General features: G+C 48.1%; 1 protein-coding gene across 2 annotated transcripts; it reads right to left on the reverse strand.

Annotated features, from left to right (window-relative positions):
- Positions 1 to 743: 743 nt before the first annotated feature.
- On the reverse strand, positions 744 to 24,463 carry LOC125328067 (transmembrane protein 151B-like). 2 transcript variants are annotated; one of them, XM_048308281.1, is made up of 2 exons: positions 24,361 to 24,463; positions 744 to 4,051 (listed from the first exon to the last, which is right to left on the reverse strand). In XM_048308281.1, the coding sequence occupies exon 2, from the start codon at positions 4,016 to 4,018 to the stop codon at positions 2,621 to 2,623; it is 1,398 nt and encodes a 465-aa protein (XP_048164238.1). In that variant the 5' UTR covers positions 4,019 to 4,051; positions 24,361 to 24,463; the 3' UTR covers positions 744 to 2,620. The 2 variants fall into 2 exon arrangements, with proteins under 2 accessions (XP_048164238.1, XP_048164237.1); XM_048308280.1 differs by lacking the exon at positions 24,361 to 24,463 and adding an exon at positions 23,215 to 23,706.
- Positions 24,464 to 26,113: the final 1,650 nt, after the last annotated feature.

The raw sequence follows: 26,113 nt of genomic DNA on the forward strand, positions 1-26,113 counted from the left end.
TGGTAATTATCTTAGCTACAGCTGAACTCTGTTCCCTTTTAATTTATATTATTCTACCATCTCTTCCCTTCTCCCTTCTTGTCATCCTCTTTGCCACCTTCTTTAGTAAGCAACTGTGTTGAAATATTCCAGCCTCTCTGTTTCAGCCTCCTCTATCTCCTACATCTTTCATATGTGTTGGTTTTAACTTTCTGTGAGAATAAAGAGAAGGACAGGGAACACTATTAAAGACTTGCATTTACTTTGTCTTTAGAATACAAGGATATCAGGTATGAGTCAGCTTTCAGGCCTGATCCTTTCCTAGTTCCCAAACTCTCCCAGCTCTGCCTGGGTGTGGCAGGTAGCATGGTGTAAATGGGAAACTAGGATTGGGTCACTGTATGGTGGATCTAAATTTGGATTTTTCTGTAAGTTTCAAGGTTATCCAGTTTGGCCCCAGCCCAATCATAATCATTACCCCAAGCCCAAGCATTGTTCCTCCACGTGTCTGGGATGGTTATTTTTTTTAGAGGGGATAAACTAACACATCATATGTGTTATCTGTCTTTTATGATAAATGCCAAGCTGTCAGAATGAAAATGTCACATAAATCACACATGAAGTATTTACATTTAAAAAAGATCAACTCATAAGAATTTTAAAAACCTTTCTGATGGTGCCATCATTTGCAGCAGGTTAGCCAGGTATTGCCAATGTTTCCATTTCTGGTGTTGGAATAAACAGAGCACATCGAAACAGACTCATCAAACAAAACCAAATTGTATTTAACATGGTGCAACAGTCAATGCCATAAGAAATCACCACATAAGTATGCAGAGTTACATATAATCTACACATATCAATATGACTTTACAAATTTCATATTACATGTTGATACACACAAAATGGACTTGGGAGGAAGCACTTGTTGCCAGCCCCTCTGGGGGCTCAGTTTCTTACCTGCTTGTAAGGTAGGGTGAGACAACACTTTGTTTTTGAAAGTGACTGTATGTATTGCGATCGATCGTATTGCATTCTCCTGTGAGTCAGAGTGGACAATAATCTCCACCAGCCATGTGACAAAGTGGTATGGAGCTTGCTCAGCATACAACCATCCCTCGTGGGACGGACGTTTGGCAGGTGCGAGGTCCCTGGTGGGTCCTCAGTGTGGCCACAAGCTCCTTCGACCAGCCCCAGGCCCTTGGAGGGGGCCAGGCCAGCAGGGCAGAGCCCCCAGCCCAGAGTGCAGTGGCATGCTCTGTCAGGACCAGACACCTTCTGGATTCGGAGAGGCTGGGACTAATTCTGGAAAGTGCTACACCTGCACCAGGGGAAGCCTTGCAGGGAGAGCCTGGAGCCCCAGCAGGAGTGGCCAGTGGGGCTGGCTCCCAGCTGTGCTCCCTGCCTGGGGCTCGGGTGGCACCACATCTCGCCTGGGAAGGTGGAGTGGGCTACAGACCAAAAGCCCTCCCCAGGGCACACAGAAAGCTGAAATAATGTAGAGCAGTCCCACAACTGCTGTAATAGACACTGTGGGTGGAAGAGCTTCCTAACAGCTCCAGACTCTCTGTGGGTGGGTTAATACCATATTTACCTTTCCCTCTCCAGCCCCTCTCCCCTTGTCAAGCCTGCGCTACTGTGCTCAAGTTGAAGGAATGAAACAACCACAAGCCAGGCCTACCCTCCTAAAAATAGTGGCATTAACAGGGCACTAGTCTACATTATGGCTCTCAACGATTCCTATTGGGGTGGAGCTGGACAAGGTTAACCAGTGTCTCTGCTGCAGACCAGGCAGGGCAAGGTGAGAAAGGGCATTTTGCTGCATCAGTGTATGTCACTGCTCCTGAAAGAAAGTCCTCAGCATTTCTCAGGGGCCTCATTTGTGGATGTGTGAGCAGTCAGTGACATTTGTTCTGTGAATACCCCACTTTTGCCCAATGGAAGATAATTACATCCTGAAAGATATCCTCCTCACTGGCAAAACCCCAGAAAAACTGGAAAGCAGAAGTGAGAGAACTGAAAAAAAGGGAAGATGAGGGTAAAATGAGAGAAGAACATGAACAAAGGAGAGAAGGAATGACAGAAGAAGAGGAAAAAAAGGCTAGGGAAAATATAAAAAAAAGCACCTTGTTTGGGGTTTGCAGGAGGTGACTCAGTGCCTGCAGATCTGAATTCTCCTTCTGACTTGACTCTGGCTGGCCGTGTGCCTTGTGCCTTGCTCTATCCGGGCTTCGTACCTTGCAAAGCATCTAGGAGGGCAAATGTACTGGCAAAGCACAAGCATTTAAAATCCTCCAGCAGTCACAACAGTCAAATGCTGTGACTGAAATGTAAAAAAAAGAATGAGAGTGGGATGGGAGGAGAGGAGAGGCAGGGAATCAAGGAGCAGAGAAAGGGTGAAGAGTGAAAGAATGAGAGGAATGGGGAATGAAAGACTTGGGAGATCAGGTGGAGGGGGAGAGAATCTTGGAAATGAGGTTAGGTGTCGGTCAGTCTCTATGTCCTCTCGCAATGGCAGGGGGAAGAGCTGAAACTTGTCCTGCTGACCTGCTGTAGAGACTGATGCTTGCAGACTCCCCACTGGTGTCACCTCTGCAATCCCTGCCCCAGAGCAGAGGAGCCAAGTAACCATGGAGGCCTATCACAGAGAGGTTTCTAGACAGGAGGAACGCCTGACGTAGAAATGCTGCCGGTCCTGCCCCTCTGGCCTGTGCACGATCAGGACAGGGAAGAATCGAGCATCGTGGTAGGTTGGGGGGTTCTCGTTGACAGCCAGCTGGCTGGAGTAGGAGCAGCACTGCTCATCCTGGCAGGCCCGGTCTGCAATGCTGCTGCTGCGGCTCCTCCAGAGGCCTGTCCTGTGGGAGCCATGGATGCGGCAGAGGGAGAAGCGGCTGGTGTTGAGGGAGAGGCGGGAGTTGCCACTGCAGCTGTGGAAAGCGTGGCGTGAGAAGATGGAGGAGGTGCTGGAGGCACGGTTGCAGCGTTCACAGCCGTGGGCCGTTTCGCCGTACCGACACACCGTGTAGCTGTTGTAGGCCGGGGAGTTGGCCAGGTCCATGAGCATGGCCTCCGAGTAGCTGGGGATCAGCTGCCGGTTGGTGCAGATGTGCCACTCCAGCTCGGTGCTGTCCTGCGTGGTGTCCCGGGGCATGCGGTACCGGTACAAGGGCTCCTCTGCCGTCGTGGGCACCGTGTACTCCAGGCCCAGCAGCTTCTCCACGTGGTAATGGACGTAAGCAGTCCGATACTCTATGAGTACCCTGAGCGGCCAGGAAATCATCAGGATAGCTGCCACCCAGAAAGCATAATGGGACACGTACCATGGGAGGTGATCTGGGTCTCCGTAGGCCATCATAAGCTCTTTAAAATCCACATTTTTGAGCTGCATGCCTTCCCTCACCTCCATGTAGTCATCCAGCCCCTCAATCTCCGTGAAGAAGTGAGCTCTCTGAGTCAGGTAAGAGTTCTCGGACTCAATGTTGGCAAAGCTGAAGCACTTGGTGAACCTCAGTTTGGTGGCTGTATAGCTCTCCAAGCCCAGGAGCTCCTTGGAGATGTCCTTGTATCCACAGTGAGAGTAGTCAAACTCGGCTTCAGCCACGTGTGTGTTGACCCTCTCATGGTAGACCTGTGTGGTGGTGTAGGCATCACCGTTGCGGTAGCGGGTCACCTGCCGGGTCCGCCGTACGAAGTGGTAGCTGATGGCCTTCCACCAGATGCATGGAGTGGCTTGCTGCATGCGGTTGATGCACTCGTACACACTGTCCACATCTGCCTTGTACTGCAGCTCCCTCTTGACGTGGCAGTGCCAGCACTCCACCAGGTACACCACATACAGCATGGAGAGGAAGGCCAGTGGGATGTAAACATAGCCGTCCGAGCATGGGCTGTCATGGTAGATCATAGACTTGCCCTTGAAGGAGCTATCGAAGCTGAGCTTGGTGACTCTGGCCAGCTGACACCAGGCCACTGCACCCAGGCAGCCATACATGAGGATGGAGAGGAGGAGGCATTTCCAGTGGGACTCTCGGCACATGCAAGCACTCAGGGACTGTTTCACGGGGCGTTGCTTCAATCACACCGCCGTGCAAGGGGAGAGAAAGACAAAGAGAGAGCGAGGAACCCATCAGTCACGCTGCTTTGCACAACACACACAGTGGTTGCTGCCTTCACGACTGTGTCTGGCTTTTCTCTCGACTGCCTGAGGACTGGGACACCTCCCTACTTAATATAAATGTCAATATAAACAGAAACACCCTGCCAGGGACAGAAGGCTCTGGACAAAGCTCTTTCCTTGCTTCCTTCTGGATCTGGGGAGGGAAGTTGTTCATGCAGCAGTGACTCACTGTGCCCGCACCCCGGTCAGACGGACATCTCTGCAGGGGCAAGATAGGGCCACATCTCCTTCTCCCTGCCTGCAGCAGCACCATTTACACACCCTGCCATCTTCAGAGGTCGAGAGCTCTTCACATCAGGTGAACAGCCAAAAGTGTGGGGCTGTGGAATTGCCCCTTTGCTTTGAGAGTGCCCCGTACTTAAGTTCCCACAGGCTCCTGCTGGGGAGGCTCGGGAGCAGTGTCTGTCGCAGAGCTGCGGCTCCACAGGTTGTGCCAGCATAGGAGGACCAGCACTTCTCGCAGCTAAAGCTGCTGCCTGACTCAGAGCTGACTCACATCCAACCCTGAAACCTACCAAATGATCGACACAATTTTCTTGGAGATGAGCCATCGGGAAAATGACTAGATTCAAGCACATTTAGTTGAAAAAATTGTCAAGATTACAGCACGATGCAGCATTGCTTCAGGCTGGTTAGACTAGCTCTGACCTAAAATACTTGAAAGCTTCAGTGCTGAAGCTAAGGGTGTATGCGTGAATATTTAAAACAGCATACCCCTCTCTTTCAAGTCCCAAAAGTCGGGTTGGGAGCAGAGCTGGGTTCACACTCTTGCACTCTCACTTGGTCCCCTGAGAGGGCATGATTGCAGTCCTTACCCCAGCCCTGGTGCAGTGAATCAGCTGCATTGTCATGCGATGTTCAGCTATAAAGAAAAATGCCAAATGGAACCAAGCAGCTAGTGGAAACAGAGCTGTGTCCCTGCAAAGAGCAGCAGCAGCAGGAGTTACACCACTGGCTGGCAGCTGTCTGTCTGTAGAGAGTGCATGAAGAGAGACCCCCAGTGCCCTAGCAGGTAATGAGGAGGGCTGTTTGCATCCCTTCTGTTACTGCCATCCTCTGCCTCTCTCCTAACTGAGGAAATGACAGTGAGAAAGCAGATACACACTGATACTCATGCATCATCATGCTCTCTGCTGAGCCTGATTTCATGCAAAAATAGAAGCACACTGTTACTCCTTCTCCCAAGGGGCCACCTCCAATGCATCAAACTGCTCCATAGATGCCAACAGATGCTAGGTTCAGGAAATGTCTTCTCTTTCTTTCTCCACAGATAAATTTCTCCCCCAGTAAAGCTTATCTTGGACCTACAGCAGTTAGGATTCACTAAGTGATCTTGAACCAGCAAGGAATTTAAGGAGCAGCATCTTGTAACTCAGGAAGTAACAGCGTGGCACCACTGGTAAGAGGAGTTTGCTATCTCCTCAGTGAGATGGAATCATTGACATCTAACTTTGCAGGGCTGTAGGGTCAGATTTAATACTACTTTGCTTTTTTTTTTGAGACAGAAATCCACTTCTAAGTAACCATAGAGGGTTTTACAACTTGCTGTGAACACTGCAAAACTAGATTTCATGGGGTTTGGTTTTGATTTCATAGCTTTTAATCTTACACTGTGTAAGTGCAGAGTAATTTTATTGATTTTAGGAAGCTACACCAGTATACAATTGCAGGCATGTAGGGCAGAACCTGGCCCTGGATTCTTCCTGATGCATCCAGAAGGAATCTGTAAAGAATTTATATTCTTATCCCAAAACTTCGGCACGTGCACATGTGTCAGAATAAAGCATAATTATTCTGGGCTGTATTCTGGCTTCTGTATTCTCTTTACATCAGCTAAAACAGATATAGAGAAGCTAAGTGGGTTATAAAGTACAGGGTACATAACTTCTGTAGATAGGGCAGTGAAAAAATCTCAGTATTGGTAAGAATAAGGCTGTTTTTCTTAGCCTTTTGCAGGAAACTTAAGAGGAAAGCCACAAGGTGGCTTCAGGCAGTCCCTAAATCAGCTAAAAATAACTAGAGAAATTTTGGGAGTGAATCCCCTATGTGCAGTCTATGTGCAGTCATGGAGAGTTTCATCTCTTGAAACTCTTGTCAAATGCCCACTGCTCAGTCTCAGTGTGGTTACTGCCCCAATGTAGGCTTCTGCCCCAGCTGTACACTGGACCCCAGGTCAGAGCCCCAGGCTCTCCTGACTCATGGGAAATCCACTGGAAATTACTGACTTTTATTCTTTGTCTCTTCTTGACATGAAACTAGTTTTTAACTTCTACAGTAATGCAAAAATATAAATTGTAATGTATCCTTTTATTTTTTTTTCTCTGAAGGTTTTCTGAGGTGAAGAAAACTCTAAACATTAACATCTCTCTACTCCAGGTCCTGAGATTGTGCAGAAGGACCAGCAGGAAGATATCCTAACGCATGAATTTGTGTTCACATTCAAGCTTCCACAGGTACCTCTCATTTAAAATCGCTTACAGTTCACACAACGGAGAGGGCCAGTGGACCCACCAAAAGTGTCCAGCAGTCAGTTTTAATGCAAGGTGAGTGCTTAAGTCATGCATGCAGCTCGAGGAACCCCATTTTTTTCTATGACTTGTTGGAAGTGCTGTCAGCCTGGCCCTGGGCACAGCCAGGCAACAAGGCTGTCCCATGCCAGTTAGGGCATTTTTTGCCAAAGGCACTGCAATCCCACCTTCCCTTTATCTCACTTGTCTTGACTAACAACCTCTCTGTGGTCCAACCTACAACCCACATGCTGGCTTCTGCCCAAGGGGTGGTTCAGCCAGCCCTGCTGGTTAGGGTGGCTGGCTATCAGAGGCCATATCAGAGTGGGCAAATGCCTCCTAATGTGCTTATCTCTGTGAAATGCCATCTCCCCTTTGGGGGATGAGATAGCTCTGGTTCCACCAGTCCTAGAGCAGCACCCAGCTGGGCTGGCAGTAGAGGTTTGCAGGTCCAAGATGACATTTCTGTATGCATCCTCTGGAGGCACTTAAAAAATGGTCTTCAATCCACTGCACTGAAAGGGCTGGATCAGCCCAAGACAGATTTTCTCCACTATTGTCGCTGCAGACTGCAAAAAAGGCAGCTTCTCTCCTCTTTGCATTAGTGAAGATATGCAGCCATGGAGCCCACTGCCACATCTGATTCACACACCTACCAGTCCAGTTCAGCAGGGCCTTCATGTTCAAAACCCTTTGGTAAAATACACAAGTTTTTTCACCTGGCTTTTCTGACCCACTGTGTCATTCCTGCTGTTGTTCCTAAGCAAATCCCAGTCTCTGCAGGTTTTCAGTTATAAAAGCATCTCTCATCCAGGGTCTACCCCCACAGCTGTCCTGCCTATTTCAAGTTCTGACCATGTTTTATCTGGCCTGTAACCCCCTATTTCTCCTTCCCTTTGCTGAAATAATTATCTAACACAATTATACTATTAGAAACACTGTAGGAAATACATGAAATACAACATAACTACAATAAAGGTATCAGACATTTTAAAAATCTAATAAGGAAATATATCTTTTCATCTCTCTCTGCACAACAAATTCATTAACATCTTAAACCAGTGCTCCCAGACTTTATTAATTAACATACCACCTTCTTACAAGAATGATGCTTGTGGTACTGTGTGGAATTTTCTCCTTTCCGTGCATAGTGTTTTAGATTGAAACAGGGCAAGCTTGTATTTCTGGATGAGTACAATAAATGCTTAAGGAAACTAATAATTTCCATGATAACTTGGGCTAGCCAGTGAACAGGAGTTGCATCCTTTGAGGAATGCTGTGGCATCTGTGTTGTTTTGATGTGGAATAGAAGCATAACCCCTGGAAAATCTTCATGGAGAAACATAATTGAAGAAAGAAAAGACAGAGAGCCTGACAGAAAGCCAGAGCTAAACAGAGACTAGAACAGATGGAGGCTCAGTTGCCAGACACTTTGTCCACCAGCTAGGACTAAAGGGCTTGGTTCTCTAACCCAAACCAAGAGAGCTGTCCTCCCTCTCCTGCTTGCGGAGGGCTTTGCTTTGGGCTTTGCTTCCAGCGTTGACCTGAGAAATGTCCTGACAGATTAAATGAGGCACAGGCTGCCCACAGAAGTTGTGAATGACCCGTCACTGGAAGTGTTCAAGGCCAGGTTGGATGGGCTTTGAGCAACCTGGTCTAGTGAAACATGTCCCTGTCCATGGCAGGGGGCTGGAACAAAGGGATCTTTGAAGGTCCCTTCTAACACAAACTGTTCTGTGATTCTACAGCCATGTATTGTGAACAGGAATGGATTTGTTAAATCAAATGTTTCACCTAAAAGGTCCCAACCTGCTCTGATGACAGCACAAATCGTAAAGATCTCCTGTTTTGGATGGAATGCCACGAAGCAGCACAGCTGAGCTGTCAGTATCACTGTTTATGAATTTCAAGTTGTGTTAAATACACACGCTGTAAATAACATCTTGCTAATCTCTGGCATGCTGCTGAACTGCTTTCAGAGGCCTCCCTTCTCATTGCACCTGACTGGATTGGAAACTCTTACCAAAACTATTCATAATCACAGGCCAAAATTCACACTTAAAAGCAGTAACCAAAAAATATTTTCCAAATTCTTTGGTAGATCTCAGCATGAATGAGCAAAATGCCAGGAGAGAGAGGTGGTATGTGCAGGGAGGGTTGTGGGTGTCTGTGCTGTGAACCTTGTGGAGAGTGACAAGGTTTAGGGATAGCCTGCCCTGAGCTGTCCCTGGCCCCAGGCAGTCAGTCAGCCCCACAGTGCTGCTCTGTGTTTGATTTTTTTGACCCATCATTTCCAGAAAGCTCAGACAGAGCAAAGGACCTGTGTACCACTCAGTCAGCTCCATATGGTCTGTTTGCTGACTGGTGGTGTGGAGCATTCTGAGACACTAAAATGATAGATGCTATTTAATTTGTGGCCACAGTTGCTGGAAAATAGTCTGGAAAGCCCCAGCTGCTGATGGAGAACTGGAATTTCAACTGACACCTGTAGCAGACAGGAGTTTCCAGGCTGGCAACATTTTGATTATTTCTCCTTTAAGAAACTTAGCTTGCAAATGATAAAACATCCAGGCAGTGGCTGAAAAGGCAATTGCCTTCAAAAACACCCTCTGATGGCAGATGCCCCAGATCAAAAGCACGTTTGCAAGGGCTGAGGTGGAGCCTCCTTTGCACAGGCATACCCACCCAACTCCTCCTGGCTCGACAGCAGCCAGGTCAGGTTCTGGCTGCAGCAACCATAATTAAAACCATCTAACCGTGCTCCGTGTTGTAGGAACGTGCAGATTTGGGCTGTTGATCTTGCCTAGTGTGAAGGGGTAGAGAGAGCCAAGGGGGCACGCACAGCCTGGCACATCCCCTGCTTAACATCTGGAGCCGAGCGTGCTCTGGTGGCAGGAGCAAAGGCCTGGTGGCCAGGGTTTTGGCTCTCTGACCCATGCCCTGACTCCTCACATGTGACCAGATTTAAGACACTGGTAGGTAAGTTGTAGGTGGTAACTAGGCTAAGTGAGCCTGAAAGTGACTGCACTGGGGGTGGCCAAGAATGAAAAAAAATTACTTTGCCTCAAACTCTGTTTTTTTGTTAAAAGGCATATTCAAAATGTAACACTGATGCTAAAGAATGAGAACAATACATTTCTGGATAAGCAAATTGTGCTTGTAACTCTAGGTCCCCTTTCTCTTGATGGGTACATAGAACAAATTAATTCCTCAAAGCACAAGTTAAGGTGATCTGGCTATCCCTGTTCTTCTAAAGGAGCTCCCCACATTGCAGGAGGAGGAAGGGCCACACTCAGAGAAGCCCATCCAGACTGATTCCACCAGCCCAGGTTTTTGAATGCCTAACCTCTGGTGCCTCTGTTTTGCCAGTGTTGGCTGGCTGCTTTTGCTGGCCTCTGGATACAAGCGTGCCTGATAGCAGGACTCACCCCACTAGCCATCCACTAGTGGCAGCGGTTCTTACTAGAGAATAAACAACCAGACAGTTCTTCAGCCCTTACAGGTAGTCACAGAAATTTCTCCTACCAACTTTGCATGGTTATGCTGGGTCTGGAAGGTTCAGCTTATATTACAACCCAATTTACATTTCGACCTTAAGACTGGGAGACACTATGCCTCCTTCTTTCTCATAGCTCCGGTATCTCACAGGCAATGCAATTGCACTCTACCATCCTATGGACAGCCCAGAAACTAGTGGCTGGTAAAAGCTCATCTTCCATAAAGACACTCTGTTTTAACTGATAACCTAAAAGAAATGAAGAACCTGCAATTCCCTTTGAAATTTGTTCTGGTGATGAACTTCTATTGCCTTTGTTAATTTTGCCTCACTTCAGCCCCATTCATGGCAGTGAGGATGCCCACTCTCCAAGTGATGAAAGACTCCTTTCATATGACTGCCTTCTCACTCTGAAGATACTTCTCCCTTATAATTATGACATCTTTTAGCCTTCTTTTAGAAAATTTAAAGCAGCCAAGGTCTTCAAGTCCTTTACTTCACTGCTCTAGCTCTTTCTGGTGCTCTGTTCTCTCTTCAGCACCTTGAGATTCTTCTTAAGTCTGCACCTTGCAAATAAATACAGGACTTCAGCACTTAGTTCACTGGCATCATACCAAAACATAAAATCACCTTCCACTCCCACTCATTCCCCCTTTTTTACTGTCTTCAAGGGTTGCATTTGCAGATTTCTGCCCAGCAACAACCCAGGAGTTCATGTTCAACCTCTCACTCCCTTGGCTCCCAGGTATTTTTTGAGTCACTGTTTCTGAGGACAGCTGAAAAGCTGGCTGCACTCTCCACCCTGAAATGTGTAACTTCAGATTTGGCTTTGGACTGAGTAACTAAATTATCAAATGAAGGAGATCCCTAAGGAGAATTGTGCTCATCTCACCATTACAGACCTGCCTGCAAATGTTTGTGCCAACTGCAAATGTTACCAGCAGTGATGTTTTGCCTAATTCCAGTGAACAGTGTCAAATGTGGTAATTATTCCTGCAGAACTCTGCCAGTCTAATGGCTAAATACCCCATTAACTTATAAAAGACAACTGTTTTCACAAAGCTAAGTGTCAATCACAAAAACAAGGCTGTAAGCATTACGTGGACACTGAGGTGCTCCTCATATTTCCAGTGTTCACTGCCAGGAATAATTCCATGAGCAGTCCTGCATACCATACTAAAAGAAACCCTCCCAAAGCTTCAGTAGAGCACATTATCACCTAGCTTGCTGTTACTGTATGACCTTCATCAGTAGCTGTATTTTACTCCAGAAGTAGCTGTGTAGCAGTGTGGGCTTGGAGCATCTCTCTTCCTAGCTGCCTCAGTAGTGCTCATGGCATGCAAATGGTTATGGTGACACTGAAAAAACTCTTGTTTTGTCCCCTGCCAATTTTGACTGGCACAATAAATTTGAACTGAAAGTTGCCAAACTGACACCAATAGAAGGGGGAGAAATAGCCTGTGATGCCTAGAGGAAATACACCAAATTAATCTGGAGTCATGTTCTTTAAACATTTGATCTATAATTTTGCCTTATCCTCGCTATTTCTCCATATGTGTCTATTGACAAAATGACTTTTTCATCTTCTGTTAGATTTTATTCTTCAGTCTCCTTGAAAACTCCAGCATGAGCTGTATAAGCAGAAAATATGCTGCTGCAGCATGAATTTATTCTGTTTGTTTTGTGGACAGTTTGGGGCCCAAGCTTGATTGTCTGTGCGTGGTTCATGGACAGGTACCTGTGTTCCCCAATTTCAAAAGCATTAAAATTCTCCTTTGGGGAAATCATGTCAAAAGCATTTCCTGTCCTTTTAAATCCCACATGTGTTTGTCCTTGGTGGCTGACCTCAAGAGCTGCAAATCTGCTGAAGGAAAATACTATCATGTCTAAAATAAAAGAATGAGAGAAAACAGAGTATAGCAAAGACATGGCCTGAATGGAATTAGAGAAATGAGGGGGAAATATGGAAGGTGGGAAGAAGTGAAAGACGGAAAAGGATAGCCAAGACACACTCCAAATGCCAGTGCCACTGAGGCAGGGGGAGGGTGCTGGCAGGTGAGGACAGAGACCAGTCAGCCTGGGCAGGGGCAGGAGGGCCCAGAGAAAGGACCTGGGTGAAGAAGAATGGAGGCAGCACTGAGCCTGACAGCACCAAGCATCCTATGAGCCACCAGTTATCCCGGCCCATCCATGACCTGGAAAGCAGATACTCCTGAATGGCTGCTTTCTCGCTGCTGGGAACTTCTCTAAAAAACAGACCTGTGCCCCTCTCTCCTCCCCACAGCCTGGGGGGTAGGATAGGGCTGTGATAAATCAGACCAGAGATTCCCATGGAGGTGATAGCATGCTGCAGGGTCAATGCTGCAGCTGTGTCTCAGCAGGATGTGGCATCACAGCATGCTCCTGCTTTCTGCCAAACCTGACTTTGGGGCTACAGGGTGACTTTACTGTCTTCAACAACAAAACGACCCCACATCTTGGGATTACTCAAGTAAACAAGGAGTTAATATTGTATTTTTTTTTCCCCTCTTATTCAGCAAGAATAATCTTCCTGTCCATGGGGAAAAAGGAGTGGGGGAAACAATGACAGAGGACTGCAAAAGAAGAGATTAAATCAGGTAAGAAAGAAGAAAAAACGGTGGATAAATAAACATCAGTCATAACTGAATTTGCCTCTATAGATTTATGCTTGTGATTAATATATCCCAATATGATACTTGAGAGGGAAAGAGTAATCAATAACCACAAGTCATATACTTTGGCAAGTGGTGACCAGAGTCTGGATGAAAGCAGAGCTTTTTCTCTAACTATGACAGACTCTGAAATCTTGGTCAAGACAGGGGAAAATGTTCCACCTCTTGATGGCAGGACAACACAGAGAGGACCACTGAGTCCTTGCTAGACAAGCCCTAGGCTGTGCTGTTAATCAGAACTGAAGAGAGCCCTGACACCAGGACCAGCCTCTGGTGCTGAAAAAGGCTTCACCACTTCTGCAGTGGACAGGAGTGATGCAAGAACAAGGAGATTTCTATCCACTGTCCCCAAGCAGTCACAACAGATGTGGGTGCAGCTATCATCTTCCAGCTCCTTAGGTGATCCTGCTGAAAGACCAGCCTAAGAAGTCTGGGGTGACCAGGAAAATGACAATTGCAGGAGAAGTGCCACCTCTCACTGCTTTCCAGGGCTAAATGAACTCCTAGGTCAGATGCTCATTATTACAGTGAGGAAGGAGCCTGACAGGCTGTGCTAACCCAGACGTTGGTGTACTGATGGGCAGAAGTGCTCCTCCACCATCTGACCCAATCTGGGCACTGCATGGGGTATCAGTAATAAGGCCTGGTAAGGAGAAAGGGAGATATTACAACAGTCATCTCATCAATCCCCTCCTGGGGTGCCTGAAACAAAATGCCTCCTGCCATCCATCTTGAACGGCAAGAAGCCCATTACCCCTAGCTCCTGCTGAGCCAGTAGCAAGGAAAGGGAAATACAAGGGATAGAAGGCAACCAAAAAAAGCCATTTTGCATCAAAGATAATCTCCCTCCAGTCCCTGAACACATAGCAGATTGGTTGCTGCACATCTATTTGCTCATCTGCCACAAAACTCCTGTGAGAATAAAAACTTCCTGCAGGCGGGGGCCATGATGTCAATGCATAGCAGAAATGCTGTTACTGGGTTTGAAAATAAGAACCTGCATCATGCACTCCACGTGTTTGTAGCGTCACTGGCTCAGGCGTTCGCTTTGGCAACTGCCCTCCTGTGGTGAGCAGGGATCGCCTGGTTTCTCATTGTTTAAATCCCGGCGGAGACATAATCTCCTTCTTCCATCAGCGGAGCTGCCAGGGGGAACACCTCAGGGTAGGCAGGTGCACAAAATGGTGCCATTAAATCCTTTCTGCAGCCGAGCCTATTGCAGGACAAGTAAGAACTATGAAAAGACACAAATCTTGCTGATCCACCTGAATTTCAGATCCTAGGACACCCCTGAAACACCACACAAAGACAGTCTGTTATTTCATACCAATCATCCTCATGAATTCAAGTCAGCATCTGAACAGGAGGAAAGCAGAGGTCAAGACAGAAGGAGCTACAGTACTCTAAAATGTCAGATTCAGGATTAGGTCCTGCAGGATACTTCTGAGTTCTCCAAGCAGAATTAAAGGAAATCCCAGAAATAAAAGACATTTGGATCCCTGCCAACACATATGCTGCTCATTGCAGCAGGATGGGAAAGCCACTCGTGACAATACAAGGGTGCATATGTGATTGTTGTGAAGAATTTGGCCCTAAACACATCCATAAGTGATGCTTCCACACCCTGCTCCAAGGAAAACTGTGCAGTTCCATCTTCAGTGCCAAGGAATCCTAGCAACAAAATGGTCACCATTTACAAAATAGAAATTAAGGCTATTTTTGTGGCAGCTTTTTACAAGATCACCAAAATGCTGCACTAACAAAATTACTGCTTTCCCACCCGAACTGCTGATGTTGCTGCCACTGGCTTTCGACTCTGTACCAATAAGAAGAGCCTATTTGGAGACAGAGGATTTTTCCCAGTAATGCCAACACTGGGTATGAGTCCATCAGGAAAGGAAAGCTGGGGTTCAAGCTGCCTCAGAGCAAGACAGTAACTCCAAGAACAGTTCTTTTTTCTACATTTTAAGCACCCATCATACTTAGCTCATATTGCCTACTCCCCTGCCTTGAATATTGGTGGTTTCTAGTAGACACGGGGTAAATTTTACAGGTATAAGGCTTACCTCAACACTTATCAGTTAACTGATAAAAGCATCACATAACCACAGGAAAGCTCCTGGGATGTGGTTCCCAGCCACTGTTGTATTAGTAAGGCCAAGTGAATGACATGAGCCATAGGTAGCTGTGTCACTTGGTATTTTGCAGCCCGCCTCATGCCCCACCACAGCCAGCCGTGCTGCACAGAGGTGTCCGGGCAAGTGCCCTTGCCCCTGCTCCCACACTGCAGGGACATCCTAAAAAACGGCTGATGGCAGCATCCATCCATCTGTTTGTCCTGTGGCTGCAGAGTGGAGTGATCCTCAGCTGTGTGCTCCATCCTGTGAAAGCCAGACCCAGCTCCCTGCACCCTTGGCATGCTGCTGGCAACACAAAAGCACCACAGCCCCCGGGATCAGCCAGGTGCAGCTTGCTGACTGGTGCACTGGTATTACCAGTGGCTTTGCTGAGATAAAGAGAAAATTGACACCAGTCAAGGGAAAACGGGAGGGATAGCGGGACCAGCTCCCACTGCTTCAGCCCTTGAGGGATGGGGACAGAAGGGACAGGAGAAGGGGAGAGTAGCTATCAGCCAGCCTGTGCTTGTCCAAGTCCCAGCTGGGTTCAACAGGAATCCTGTAATGTTCGCTTTGCTCCCACCTTTACCCAGGAGATGCAGCTCCCCAGGGGTGAGAGAGGAGCAAACAGGGAGAGAGGGCTGGCTGTGCTCAGGCAGGTATGTGTTCTCCTGTGCTGTGCACACCATCAGCCTGCAGCTCAGGATCTTAGTGCCACAGTCCAGTGGTATATGGAATCTTGTTCCTTCCCACTCCCAGGTTCCTAGGGTCACTAGTGCTCTCTTCATCCTTGAGGAGCATGTCCTGTGTCTTAGTGTTCTCACCACTGCCACAGATCTTGTGTCCTGCCCAACCTTCCCTCAGTCTCAATGTGGGGAAGTGACGGACTGATCTAAAGCCAAGCTGGATAACAGCTATGGACCAGTTTCTCTGGCGGAAAAAGCAGAGAGCCAGGAAAGATATCCTTGTGAGGAGGAAACTGGAGGAGTGTTAGTTCCACACCAGTTCTCTAGTTTGCAGCCTAGTCATTGAATGCCTGTTTAGAGACTTTGCAGATGAGAAAAACAGTTCATAATTATGAATCCCTTTTAATCTTTGCTTGGTCTAAAGGAACACCTTGAGATTTAAATGAAGGATATAGAGGGAACTCTCAAGTCCTTAGGAGAAATACGATCCAGGACAGATCCAAGCTCCAGTGAAGTCTGGGGAAGTCTTTCAAAGGGACCTGTGAACGAAGGTTAGCCCAGAACCATGGTGTTTTATTTTTATTCTCCCTTATTTGCAATGCCATCGTTATATTTAGCAGAACAACATGGCTCTGTGATTTGAACTGTCAACTTCCAGCCTTCCCATATGTGACTTCCCAGCCAGAGCCCTTCGACCACACCTCAGCAGAGGCAGTGCCAGCCCCACGGTGCTGGGCTGCTGCAGCTCAGGCTGTGGCCATGCCAGGTCCCTCATGCTGCTGAGCTGAGCATCCCTCGCAATAACACCCAGCCACTACTCAGGCTTCAGCTGCTCTGCTAGATTTGGGGAGTTTGCTTAGCCATCTCTGCACCTTGCTGAACACAGCTGTGACCTCAGCACCGTCAGGTTTTTATAATGGTGCTCTGGTTAAGATAAGGGAGTATCCCAGCAGCTAATGCTTCCCTGGGAGAAACAAGTTTTCATTATAAATATCACTTCTCTCTCTCACTTCTCTGTGACACATTCTGCAGCAGTATGTGACAGCACAGCAGGTGAAAACTTCACTGAAAATTCATTTAAAAACCTAATGGTTAAAAGGGATCCTGAGAGCCAGGACACCTGGCTTTTATTTCTTGCCTTGACTTTGACCCATGGCATGCTGTCAGCACACTTTCTTACACCTCCTGAAGACACTGAAAAAATAGCACTTATAAAGTGATTTCACATGAGCATTGCAGCAGCACACTCCAGGAAGTGAGCCATTGCACCCTGCCACTCTGAGTACCAGGTGCTGGGAAGCAGAGGATTTAGCTCCTGCCCTGGCCTGCTGACAGGCAGTCCCCTGCAGAGAACCATGGAACACCTCTGTCATCCCCACCCTTTCAGCACATGCCCTCACTACACTCCTCTTCCACCAGGTACTGGCACTTTTGCCTGGCCATCTCATCTCCAGGAAGCCATAAGGGAGTGGTTCTCTTTATTTTTGGTGTTTAGAGGAACTCTCATGCTGGCAAGACTGTACTGGCAGATGCTACCACCCCTGCCTCCATGGTGCTCTGTGCTCCCTCTGCCCATTGCAGGCTGGGGGAGATGGCATGGTTTGTTCCTGTAGGCCTGTTGTACTCCACAATTCTCAGGCCAGCTCCTAAGGGCAATCAATCAAACGGGTATGAAGAAGGCCTCCAGCCATAAACCCATTACCACAAATCACTTCTCTCCCAAAGCCATGACGTGCAGAAGTCTCTGACTGATCCCACTCTCTTCCCTGGTAAAGTCACGTTATTCAGACTCCATATTTGCCAGTCACCTCAATTACTTATCCTTGGCTTCCTTACCAGGAGTGGGACCCTTTGTGACCTGCTCTTTGCCGTTTGCTGTCAGCTCCTACCTTGCCAGGCCTTGCTCTCACCGGCCGGTGGCTGTTTCCAGCCCATCTTCCCTGAGCCCAGTACTACCAGTCTTTCCTGAACAAGGCCTCAGCTGGCTGAATGCTGAACTGGGATGTGCAACACCTCAGCTGTATAGGAACTGTGCTCTGTGTAAGTTGGGATTCTCTGTACATTATTCACCTGATGTAAAACCACAGAGGTCAAAACTTCACGCATTTCAGGGGGTGTGAGCCCCCTCTCCCAGTGGCATGTGCAGCACCTTGAGAGAGGCTGCCAGCTACATCAGACACTGCTTCACAACCTTAACTCCACACTGGGAAGGCTGCCAGACTCCTGTGCCATGCACAGCCAGGCTATTCCATCCTTCCCACTTGTCATCTGTCTTGCCTGTTTCAGGCAGGACACTTTTCTTCCTTGCTTTTACTGCAGGGGAGATGTGCTGTGGGCAGAGCAGCCAGAACTCAGAGAGGAGCAGGCAGGGGTGGCCGTCAGAGGCAGCCTCAACCCCTGCCCTGCCCGGTGCTCTTGGCAGAAACCCAGCCAGCTGCACTGTGGCAGCATCCTCACTGTAACATATAACTCATGGGTGGCTCCCCTGTGCAGTGCTGATGAAATGAAGCTGCCCCGTTACAGTTTTGAGGCGTTAACAGCTGTTAGAACAACTGTGACCTCGAAAAGTTTCACTATGTGCTATTTTTAACTTTACAGGTCTTAAGCTCAGAGGAGCACAATGAATGATTGGAGTCTGAAAGTGAACTATATTTTCCATTATTAGAACTTAAAAACTAATTAACTACTTAACCATACTTTATCCAAAAAGTAGAACTCCTGAAAACTCAGACACAGCCTTATCTGCCGTGTCACTACAGTGTCACTAACAACTGAAGGGCCTCACAGTGCTCATGATAGCTCAGCAGCCACTACTTTTGGTGTAGACTCATGACAGTGTGTTAGGGCACACAAAGAAACAAGCCCTACTCACTATGGACTACTTGGGGATATTTTACTCTCTGTTTCCACAAAGTCCCTGGTCACTGGCAATGATTTGAGCTATTTTCTTCCAAGGTGTAGAAACAGATGAGAGGAATTAAAGCGCACTATTCCCAGGGAGAAGATACCTCCTATCTCACTCTTGCAATGGCTTGCACTGATTGCAAAGCATCCTTGGTATCCACACTTCCCTCTTTGAGGGACATCATCCTCTGGGGTCTCTGAAGCAAGAAAGAGAGAACAAGGAGAGTATTTGGGGCTTCCAAAAAGTGTGCAGATGCATTGCTTTTCCACCAGTATCAGGTGACTGTCTGTCCACCTGAAAGAACAGCATTAGAAACCAAGTCTGAAGGGGACCTACTACCAAGTCATCTACTCTGTTCCTTTCCCCTGAAGTGACATCTACACATTTAACATCCATTTGCCTAAATTGTCCTTGTAACCCTCCAGTAGCAGAACTCCACAAGCTCGACAGTTGCTGCAGCTCAGTGCTTCATTGAGAAAACTCCCTTGCTGGAGGGATTGGAAAAGTCAGCCTGAAGGAGCAATTCACTTCATTCTCAGCCACAGTGGCGAGGAGCAGAAGACTGTTGTCTGTAGAGGCCCACACAGCTGGAGCCCAGGCTGCCCTTCAGAGCTCAGATACATTCACTTGGTATTTCCTATCTATTTTTAAAAAACTCTTGACAGTTTCTCATGTGAACTGCAGAGAAGACAGCCAACTCCAGAGCACCAAGAACAGACACGTGATCAGAAGATAAAGTGGGACAACAAAAAGAACAAAAGCAGAAAAAAGATGCAATGGCTCAGCATGGATTTTCTTATGACAGAATCTGCAATGCAAATACTGCCTGAAACTGTAGGATCATGAAAAATACTGCCACTCCTGATGGACATTTTCCTTTGTCTCTACAAGACAAATAATTTGGAACAAGGAATAAGGAGCACTCTTTGGTTTATGTCTGCTGAATAGACCAAGGGCAGGAGGGGAAGAAAGGGGCCTGTCCTATTTGACCTTCGTTCAAGAGGGGGAATATCATGCACCTTGCCTTAAAAAGATAACTGGTCAATCATACTCACTTGGGATGGTGACAGCCTTCCACCAGGCTAACCAGCACCTATCACTCAGGGGATTAGCTGAGCAGGTTTTTGCATGAGGTTTGGAAGAGTCAAGGAGAATGAAAAGTGCAGTTTCCCTTGGAATCATGTCTCACATTTCCTGCCCTTCTCTGGGCATCAGTGTCTGTCGTGTGAGTGCCTTGTGCAGCTTTTCAAGGGAGAAGTTTACAAGGAAATAGCCCCTCTCTGGAGATTGATACTCAATGCTCTCTCTGCAGCTTTTGTTTAACCTCTCATCCACCTGGGTACAACTTAGCCCACAGATGGGGACAATTTAAAGCTAACTGAGGTGAGAAAGGGAGTGTTATTAAGGGCTTTATGCCTGGTGTTTTCAATGCCATAAAATAAGCCTTGACAAATAAAATACATGTTGGGGGAAAATGATAAAAAAGCTGGATAACTAAATGGAGTCAATGCCCCAAGCAGAGGGTGTGTCTACAGTGGCACACTGAAGAGGAAAGGTCCCAGCTATCTTTTGACCCGAGAGCCTGTAAAGCTGTAGCCTGCAAACAAGCACTGTGTATGTTTTCTTAACTTGTAACACCCCTTTGGCATTGTTGTGACCACAAGTACCACTTTACAAATTCGCCCCTGTTGCGTTTTGCAGTGGTAACATGAGGCAAATGAGGCAGTTTTAAGTGGTTCCTCTTTTCTGTAAAATTTCCATCAGAAAGCCAATGACTGTGGGTTTCACGAACATTGACCCATGAGGTTTTCCCTTTTATTTAAATAGCTTAACTGATTACATTACGTCATACCCATTTTAAGTTCTTAAATATGAAAGAGAAGATAAAAACAGGCACGGACAACTGCTGTTTGACTTTGCCAGTACAGACAAGACAAATACATATTTCAAAATGTCAAGTAGCTGCTGCTTTCAGCTTTCTTCAGTGATTACTTGGCTTTGGAAACAAAAAATGAGGTTTGTACTGAGCAGCTTTGTTTTCCTGAAAAAAAACCCTCTCGATTTCCAACTAAGTTTTAAAGATTTATATATTTAAGACCACTTCCCTATTGAGTTATAAGTTGTCAGAAATTAAGAAAAGTCACTATCAACTCTTCAGCGTAAGTATAGGCTGTCACAGTAAAAATAAAAATAGCCAGCCTACTGCTTAACCAGGGCAGTACAGAGCAGCAGGTTCTGCTATTTGAGAGAGGAAAGCAAAGGCAAGTATCTCCAGAGAACCAATCTTCAGCAATAACTGCTGAAACATTTGGAAAAAGGAATCTTTTGCATACCCTCCCCTGAAAGATCTTGATTCCTCTTCACAAGAGTTGGTGGAATGGTAGAATCCTACACTAACAACAAAAGAACACCTATTCCGGACATTCAGCTCAAGAAATTAATGTTTCAGTAGAAAAAACCCAAATCAGAACACCATCAGGTAATCTGAGGGCTTGCTCTGACATTCAGCAAAGTCAGCAGGAAACTTATGTGGTCCTTGGCAGAAGAGGGCAATGGCTGAGGCAGGTAACTGAACTGCTGCTCTCCCTCCTGCTCTGCAGCTGCACCTTCGCTTGTCCTTTTTCAAAAATAAAAACTTAGACTTCAGTCACATTCTCTGTTACTAGCTCAGGGCTGTATCTCACATTGATTTAATACCCAATAAAGGCAATTTTCAGTCATTGTTACCATTTAGGTCCATGCATTTGATCTAAGTGAAATCCATAAATGACAAGGCTTAACAGAGGAGCCCATGAAATGCCCATTTAATACCAATACAGGGCATTTACATGCCACTGCAGGCCCAGGTGCAGAAAGACTATTTACATGGTGATGGGGAAGGCATGAGGAAAGACCAACATTGTAGGACTGTAGTGTTAGGATATCACAGGCATTTGACATATAGACTCAAATGTGCAAATGTTTGTGTTGGAACAGAAGAAAAACTGAGAACAGGATGAATGAAGCAAGATACAGGTAGTGGTTAGCAGAGAGATCAAGTGCTTTCATGTCTACAAATGGCTTAGATGTTTTTATGGTGGACTTAATACATTGGAAAGCCTTCAGTAGCTCCTGGTCCTAGACCAAATAAATCAAAAGATCCCTTCCAGCATCAAATATCTATCGATCATCTGCAGGGCTATAATTACATTGGTGTGCTCTACTGCTGGAACACCAGCTGTATCCTGGATCCAGCCACAGCTCTTCATGGCGAATTGTGTCGCATGTGCTTAAAAAGCAATCGAACAGGAGAAAACCCTAATTTTCACCCATGGATGACAGTTTTTTCAACCTGAGCTGTAAAGTCAATTTTCAATTATAGGTAGTTTAAAAACTGCTATTTGCTTTTAGGGAAAGTATTCTGCAGCTTCACATAGACTTAGTTGAGGCTACTGGATTTTGACTACAGGATTATGTGACTGTCGATGAGCCATGGGACCTGTTAACAAAAGCTTTAAGCAGACTAACTGCACACAGCAATGTTCCAGGGCTGCTTTCACTTCTGTTTTCAATTTTCTCTGCCTTTTTTAAGGCTGCTCTCTGCATTCCTAGGAGCAAGTACATTCGTTTTAAACTCCATATTATGAAGAAAGTTCACTCGCTTCCATGAACTGCACATGGATTACATGACGTAAATGGCAAACCTGTTAAAACTGTTGGAAGCAAAGTCTACATCAGGCATCGAAGAAAATCCCAGGTATTTCTAAAGCAGGACAGCTTGCTGTCTCAAGTGCGCAGGATAGTGCACATACATTGTCACCCACTGTCAAACAGCCCTGCAGTTCCATCTGGCCAATACCTTGTGGCTCAGGATTCTGTGTCAACACTCAGACACATCCATTCTTCCCCCTCTATGATGTGCAAGGCCACAGTAAGCATTTCACAGACGATCTGAAGAAACCTATTACGCTGTATTTTCTCCACTGTTTTCTGTTGCAGATTAGGCAACAGGAGTGCCTAGGCCCCAAGGAAAAGGAAAGGCATGACCTCCTCCTTTACCCCCAAACACCTGAAAGCACAGAGCCCCAGACCACAAGCCCCTTCTCATGCTCCGTGCGCCCCTCCGGCCACCTCCACCAGTGACACGCAGAGCTGCAGTCTCCTTGACCATTTCACAAGTCCCAGGGAAGAGGTAGGCTCTCCTAGGCCAAACCCCAAGGGGCTCATTTAGCCGAACTTCCACTGGGCAGGCCCCCTTTCACCCCCGCTGGATCGTTTCGGTGCAGAGCCGCTGGCCCAGCCGCCGCCCCGAGGCCGGCAGCCTGGGCAGGGCTGGGCGCCGGGGGCCCGTCGGTAAAACCCCGCAAGCAGCGGCCGCCGGGCTGCGGCCGCCTCGCCGGCGCGGGGGGCTCGGGGCGGCCGCGGGGGTCCCGCCGGCGGCCCCGGCACTGCAGGGCGCGGCGGGGCAGCAGCGCAGCGCACCGTGGCTGCAGGTACCCGGGCGGGCTGTAGCTGCGCTCCTCGGTTCTCCCCGCGTCGCAAACACCCCCAGGCGGGCACCTCCGCCGGTGGCTCCCCACACCCCACCGCCCTGCACCCCTCCCCGCGGCAAGGCTGCCTTTGCCCCTCCAGTCTCCCCCGGCCCGGGGCGGACGCCCCCGCCGCCGCTCACCTCCTCCCGCTCGGCGGCGGCGGCCGCCGGCGCGGGGGTGCTGCCCGGCCCGCTCTCAGCAGCCGCCTCGGCTTCCCCCTCCGAGGACATCCTTGGCCATCACCGGCAGTGGCGGCGGCGGCGGGGGCTGCAGGACCCCGAGTCGGCGGAGCCCCCCCCGGACCGCGCCCCGCGCCGTGGCCGGGGCTGGGGCGAGCCGCCCCCCGCGCCCAGGGCCGCCCTGCCGGGTGCTCCCGACTCCCTCCACCATCCCAGGCAGGCGGGCAGGGAGGGAGGGAAGGAGGCGGCGGAGGGGAGGAGAGAAAGACGAGGCGGAGGAGGGGGGTGCCCCTGTCGCTCCCGGCCCCCCCAGGTGGGCAGGCGACTGCCCGGCGGCTGCCGGCGCGCCTCTGCGGGCGTCTGGGAACTGCCGGGTGTGCCCCCTTCCCGGGATACGACCTCGCAACCCCTACCCTTCCGGGGTGCCCTCTCTTGTCTTCTTCTCAGGGTGAGCCTCACTCCCTAGCCCCGGGTGCGAGCCGCCCGCCCCGGGTGCACCCCCGCCGCCGACCACCCCCTCTCAGCGCATCTTAGCTCCTCCGCCGCCCACAGCTCAGCCTCGGCCACTTCTCCCGCTTTTTCCCAGCGCCCGGACTTCGCCCGGGCTGGCGGCGGGACGCGGCCCCGCAGCAGCAGCAGAAGGGACAGGAGGAGGAGGAGGAGGAGGAGGAGGAGGAGGAGGAGGAGGAGGAGGAAGGCTGCTCCGCGGAAGCGCTCGCTCACGGAGCAGCCCGACTATGCCCCGCTTCCCTCCCTGGTCGCTGGACCTGCGCACCGGGGGCAGAGGGCAGCGCTGTCGGGACGGAGCTCTGGGGCTGCCCCCGCACCCCGGCCCTGTTGCCCACCTTCACCTCCTTTTTCTCGGAAGAGTAGCTGGCAGTAGAAATGGAGCCACCCAGCTGCTTCTGCCCTTCCTACCCTCCCTGCAGCCTGAGCCTCTCCTCTGATTTTATCTGCATCCTGCACAGGTCTTCCCCCACAAGTGCAGCCTCCTGCAAACTCCCTGCCCTGTCAATATTTCTTCCTCCTGCTAGCATCCTGTGTTCAGCGTATCCAGTCATGATTGGCTCTCCTGCTGATCAAGACTGGTGTACTGCACCATCTTACCTTGGCATGTTTGCTTCATGTTTCATTTCACTCTTGTGAGGCTCATCTCATTTGATCCATTTCTCTCTCTGCCCTACAGCAGCATATATTTTAAATCCTTCATAAAAATCTTGCAAACAGGCAAGTGAACACTCTTGAAACATCAACCCTCACTTTAATATTCATCAAATCCTGTCACAACATGCTTGCTGCTTTTTCAGGCATGCTGCTCTGGAAAACACCACTCCAGTTTCAAGGCACTCAGGCTGCATAAGAGATTGTTTAGAAGGACTGTAGGGCAGAGAATGGTTCTTGGTGTGTGAATGCATAAAGCAAAAAACCCCAGAACCTGGATTTTCTAAAACTATTGGGTTCTGCTAAATATGAATTTTAGGATATTCACTGCATTGGAGAAGCCTTGGCTGATGCTGGATTGAGAAACCTACCCATTCTTGGGGGTGCAAGATGTCCATGAGAAACAATTAACAAACTCCCTTTGCCTCACATATTTCTGGCTCACACTGCAGAGCAGCAACTGCCACTGCAGCTACAGATCCATGTGCCTTGTCCTCCCCGATGACATATCCTCCTGGCAGAAACGGCATTTGTTTGGCTGCATCCAATATATGTCCAAAGTAGTCTGGCTTTTACTTCTCTCAGACCTGGAGAGGAGCTGCAAGATGTACAGTGGAAGGGACTACAATGCGGGTTTATAAACCACGTGAAAATGCACATTTAAAATACTTAATTTCCTTTCTGTAAGTGATACACTGGGAAATCTCTGGAAGATAAATTAGTCAGCCGATGGGCAGGGAGTGGGTCACATCTAGGACACAAAGGAGCCAAAAAGAATGCATAAGAAGTGCCTGTGACATACCCACCAATATCTATAGGGCAAGAGAGATAATAAAAGTGTTCTGCCTTGTCAGCTTGTGTTTGTCTAGGTGGTTTTAATGGCCCCTAAATAGGCTATGGAATGGGTGCTGGGGCATGATGAGGTGTTGTGGTTAGAAGGGAAATGTGCCAAGTCAGAAAACTGTGCACTGAGAGACGGGATGAACTTTGTGCCAAATTTCTATTTGTAAGGACTGTTTAAAAGCCCTAGTTAAAGGCAACATGAAGGAAGATAGAAAAAATGGGCTTTAGTGTATCACTAAATACAGCTATGAAGAAGCATCCCCATTCAGTAAGGCAAAAGGGTTGACAATTTTCAGAAGATGGGGCCCCCATTTGTACAGACAGGAGGCAAAGGCTGTGCACCAAAAAGGTGTCAGCTGGGCAAGCCACTCAGCCAAGGAGTAAGAGCATCATATTCAAAAGCTGAGTCAGACAAGGATAGAAAACAAAGACCTGGCAGAGCTCAGCCTGTCAGATTTGTCTGCCATCCCAGTCCAAATGGTTGCTTTTATTTGTTAAATACATCCAATACCCACTGGACTTCGGGGCTGCCTGAACAGCTTCATGAATTTATTTTCATTTCCACAGACACTCTGTTTTTGATGTTGAATAAATCGTGACTTATTTCATCTAAACCAATCCTGACGGCTGTTTGGCTAACAGCTGCCAGCAGTCTCAACGACTGGCTAATTGGCCCTTCCACCTTTAAGAGATGAAGTTGTCTCTGAGGATATGTAGCCCCCAGTTGAATTCGATCTGGAAGGCACATGCATACACATCTTCCCACCTGCCATACCATCAGAATTCTGCTGGTACCTGAAGCTAAAATATGGGAAAAAAGCCTAGAGATGAAAGAGATCTGGAGAAGGGAAAATGA

Source organism: Corvus hawaiiensis, chromosome 6, assembly GCF_020740725.1.
Source record: "Corvus hawaiiensis isolate bCorHaw1 chromosome 6, bCorHaw1.pri.cur, whole genome shotgun sequence".
Taxonomy (NCBI): domain Eukaryota; kingdom Metazoa; phylum Chordata; class Aves; order Passeriformes; family Corvidae; genus Corvus; species Corvus hawaiiensis.

Excerpts from the sequence above, each read along its gene's own strand:
- LOC125328067 (XM_048308280.1), bottom strand. The coding sequence starts at position 23,304 with ATGTCCTCGGAGGGGGAAGCCGAGGCGGCTGCTGAGAGCGGGCCGGGC. Across the intron at positions 4,052-23,214 it reads CCGCCGCCGAGCGGGAGGAG|CAACGCCCCGTGAAACAGTC; the intron begins GTGAGCGGCGGC and ends GTGTGATTGAAG.